At 36.1% G+C, this 2,650-nt stretch overlaps 1 protein-coding gene across 1 annotated transcript; it reads left to right on the top strand.

Moving 5' to 3' along the window:
* The first annotated feature begins 576 nt into the window (after positions 1-576).
* On the top strand, positions 577-2,247 carry LOC113568725 (trace amine-associated receptor 6-like). Its single transcript, XM_026996902.3, has one exon. It carries the CDS (start codon positions 600-602, stop codon positions 1,620-1,622), a length of 1,023 nt encoding a protein of 340 aa, XP_026852703.2. The 5' UTR covers positions 577-599; the 3' UTR covers positions 1,623-2,247.
* Positions 2,248-2,650: the final 403 nt, after the last annotated feature.

The following is a 2,650-nucleotide window of genomic DNA, read 5'->3' on the forward strand; positions in this document are numbered from 1 at the left end:
GAAATTAGTACCTTGATCAATGTCCTTAAAGTTAAAAGCACTACATATGCATATGGCCACATTGTATATGTGAATGCAGTACAATGCTTGAGTAATTAATTGTGCTCATGAACTGTGCTCCCTGCTTTGAAGAAGCCTGCTAAACAACTACCTCTCTCTGACAGCAAGGCCATGTATTAGGAAATTCAACACCCACTTATTATATGGGAGGTATGTAGAAAGCCTACATTCCTACTGTGGACATTTTTGGATTTAAAATATACAGTAATTAAAGAGAAAAAAAGAAGAAATTAGTTAAAATAAACATTAATAGTGGTTTACACAAAGGATATTGAAGAAGATGAGAATGGAGCCCTAGGTATTTGTGACATGCCCATTTCTTTTCAAAGCACAATGACCTACCTGCATATTGACATATTAACACAAATGACGTAGTGTTCAGTATCACGTGAGTAATGATGGGGACAAACTAGCAACTTGCATCAGTGGGAGGATCCATGCATTGTTATAAAGAGGCATTCCGTAAAAGGAAAACTAAGCAGTTTATCTCAACTGAATAGTGTGATCAACTGCTATTGGCAGACCTGCATATAGTTGAGATGAACATCACAGAGTATCAGCAAATTGCAACAGTGCAGTACTGCTTTCCTGACAACAACTCATCATGCAAAAAGGAGGTCCGAACAGGCACTGGGAATATATTTTTATTCACTCTCCTTTCATTTATCTCTGTATGCACTGTGTTTTTGAACCTGCTGGTGATCATCTCCATCTCTCACTTCAAGCAGCTCCACACTCCAACCAACCTGTTCATCCTCTCTCTAGCTGTGGCTGATCTTCTCGTGGGACTGATTGTTATGCCAGTGAATATAATGCAACTAATAGACAGCTGTTGGTATCTTGGTACTATGGCATGCATTGTTATTCCACTGATCAATGTTGTCTCAACATCAGCATCTCTCTGTAGCCTGACTTTCATTGCAGTTGATCGGTACATTGCTGTTAATGACCCTTTGCTTTATTCCACTAAAATAACAGTTTGTAAAACATCAGTGACTATAATTTCAGGCTGGTCTCTTTGTTTATTTTATGCTATCACTGTTTTTTACTTTAATGACCATCTCCTTCAGTCTCAGATATCCATGAGTTGTTATGGAGAGTGTTTCACAGTTATAAAATATTCCTGGGTGATTTTTGATGTAGTGATTTCATTTCTATTCCCTTGTTCTATTATACTCATCTTGTATGCAATCATTTTTTTTGTGGCAAGACATCAAGCTAAAGCTGTGAGAGCTATGTCAATTGGTCGCTCACAGATACATGCTGCCAAAATTTCAAACTCTTCTCAAACTAAAGCAGCAAAAACTCTTGGCATAGTAGTATGTTTTTATATTGGATGCTGGATACCTTATTTTTTAAGTTCCCTCTCAGCTGAAAGCTTGTCCTCTGTATCCCTGTTGTGGACTGTGTTTGGCTGGCTAGCATACATCAATTCTTCTATAAATCCCCTAATATATGCTATATTTTATCCATGGTTTAGAGCATCAGCTAAGTGTATTGTTACTTGTAGAATATTTGACTCTTCATCATCAGGATTCAATTTGTTTCCAGAGCATTTTTAATTTTAATCTCTGTTCACCTGGTAAAACTGCAAAGCTGAGATAACTTTAACGTCAACATCTCTTTAAGATCTCTGAAAATGCATTTTTTTTTCCTTTTTTCTTTTCTTTTTTGGATGGTCAGATGACAAATAGTCCTACATACTGTCTTACGGGCTGACTCCACCTGACACAGTAGTTAATGATTATATACAAGTAGGGTAGTGTGTCCCTCGTGCTTGTCACATGCCCCTTGAATTCTCCCTGCCCCTTATTTTATGTTTTTTTTTTTATTATAATGTACTGCATATTATAGTTATAAAACACAGAGTCCTCTTACATAGTAATTCTGCATTGCCTGTAGAAAAAAATTAAATATAGTTCTAAAATGTTCCAAGGTCTTTCAGAGTCTTTCTAATGTTGGTTCTCAGCAAGAATGTTGAGTATTGTGATTTAGTGATTGTGCAAATTCCTGTTTTTTGTTGATGTTCTTGTTTCTTGTCTTAAACTATTTTCTGCTTTTGGGCTTAAAATTCTATAAAAATGTGTTGCATGTACAAATTATATTTACCACATTTACTGCAAACCGTTTCTAAACCTTTTATATGACCTATCTTAAATCATTATGCCCTTGGGTACATAAAATTGAAAGTAGTGAGTCAGAGAATCTGTATCAAGTGTTTTGATACCTGATATTTACCTTCTGAATAGAAGCTTCCACTCATCTCTAATAGCCTGTGATGCATATTTAATATTTATTTGATGTACAACCCTAAGTTAATAACATGTATTTATAGAGCACATTTCCACAACTGATACTGATCCATTTTGCTTTACAACAATGAAAGACATTACATAAAATAATCTAAAAGATATGATATTATTATGAAGGCATACACACAAACAAGGCAGAGTATCCAAACACTAGAGGTTTTATTGAAGTTACGGGGCTGGTAGGAATCATAGGGGGAGGTAGTAGGGCTTGGAATTTTCCCAGTTAGGTAAGAGGCAGGTACTTGTAGTCAGGTCCGCCTGAGGTTGAAAACGGGGGG

The sequence above is a fragment of the Electrophorus electricus genome, chromosome 19, assembly GCF_041902795.1.
Source record: "Electrophorus electricus isolate QZ-2024a chromosome 19, ASM4190279v1, whole genome shotgun sequence".
Classification (NCBI taxonomy): Eukaryota; Metazoa; Chordata; class Actinopteri; order Gymnotiformes; family Gymnotidae; genus Electrophorus; species Electrophorus electricus.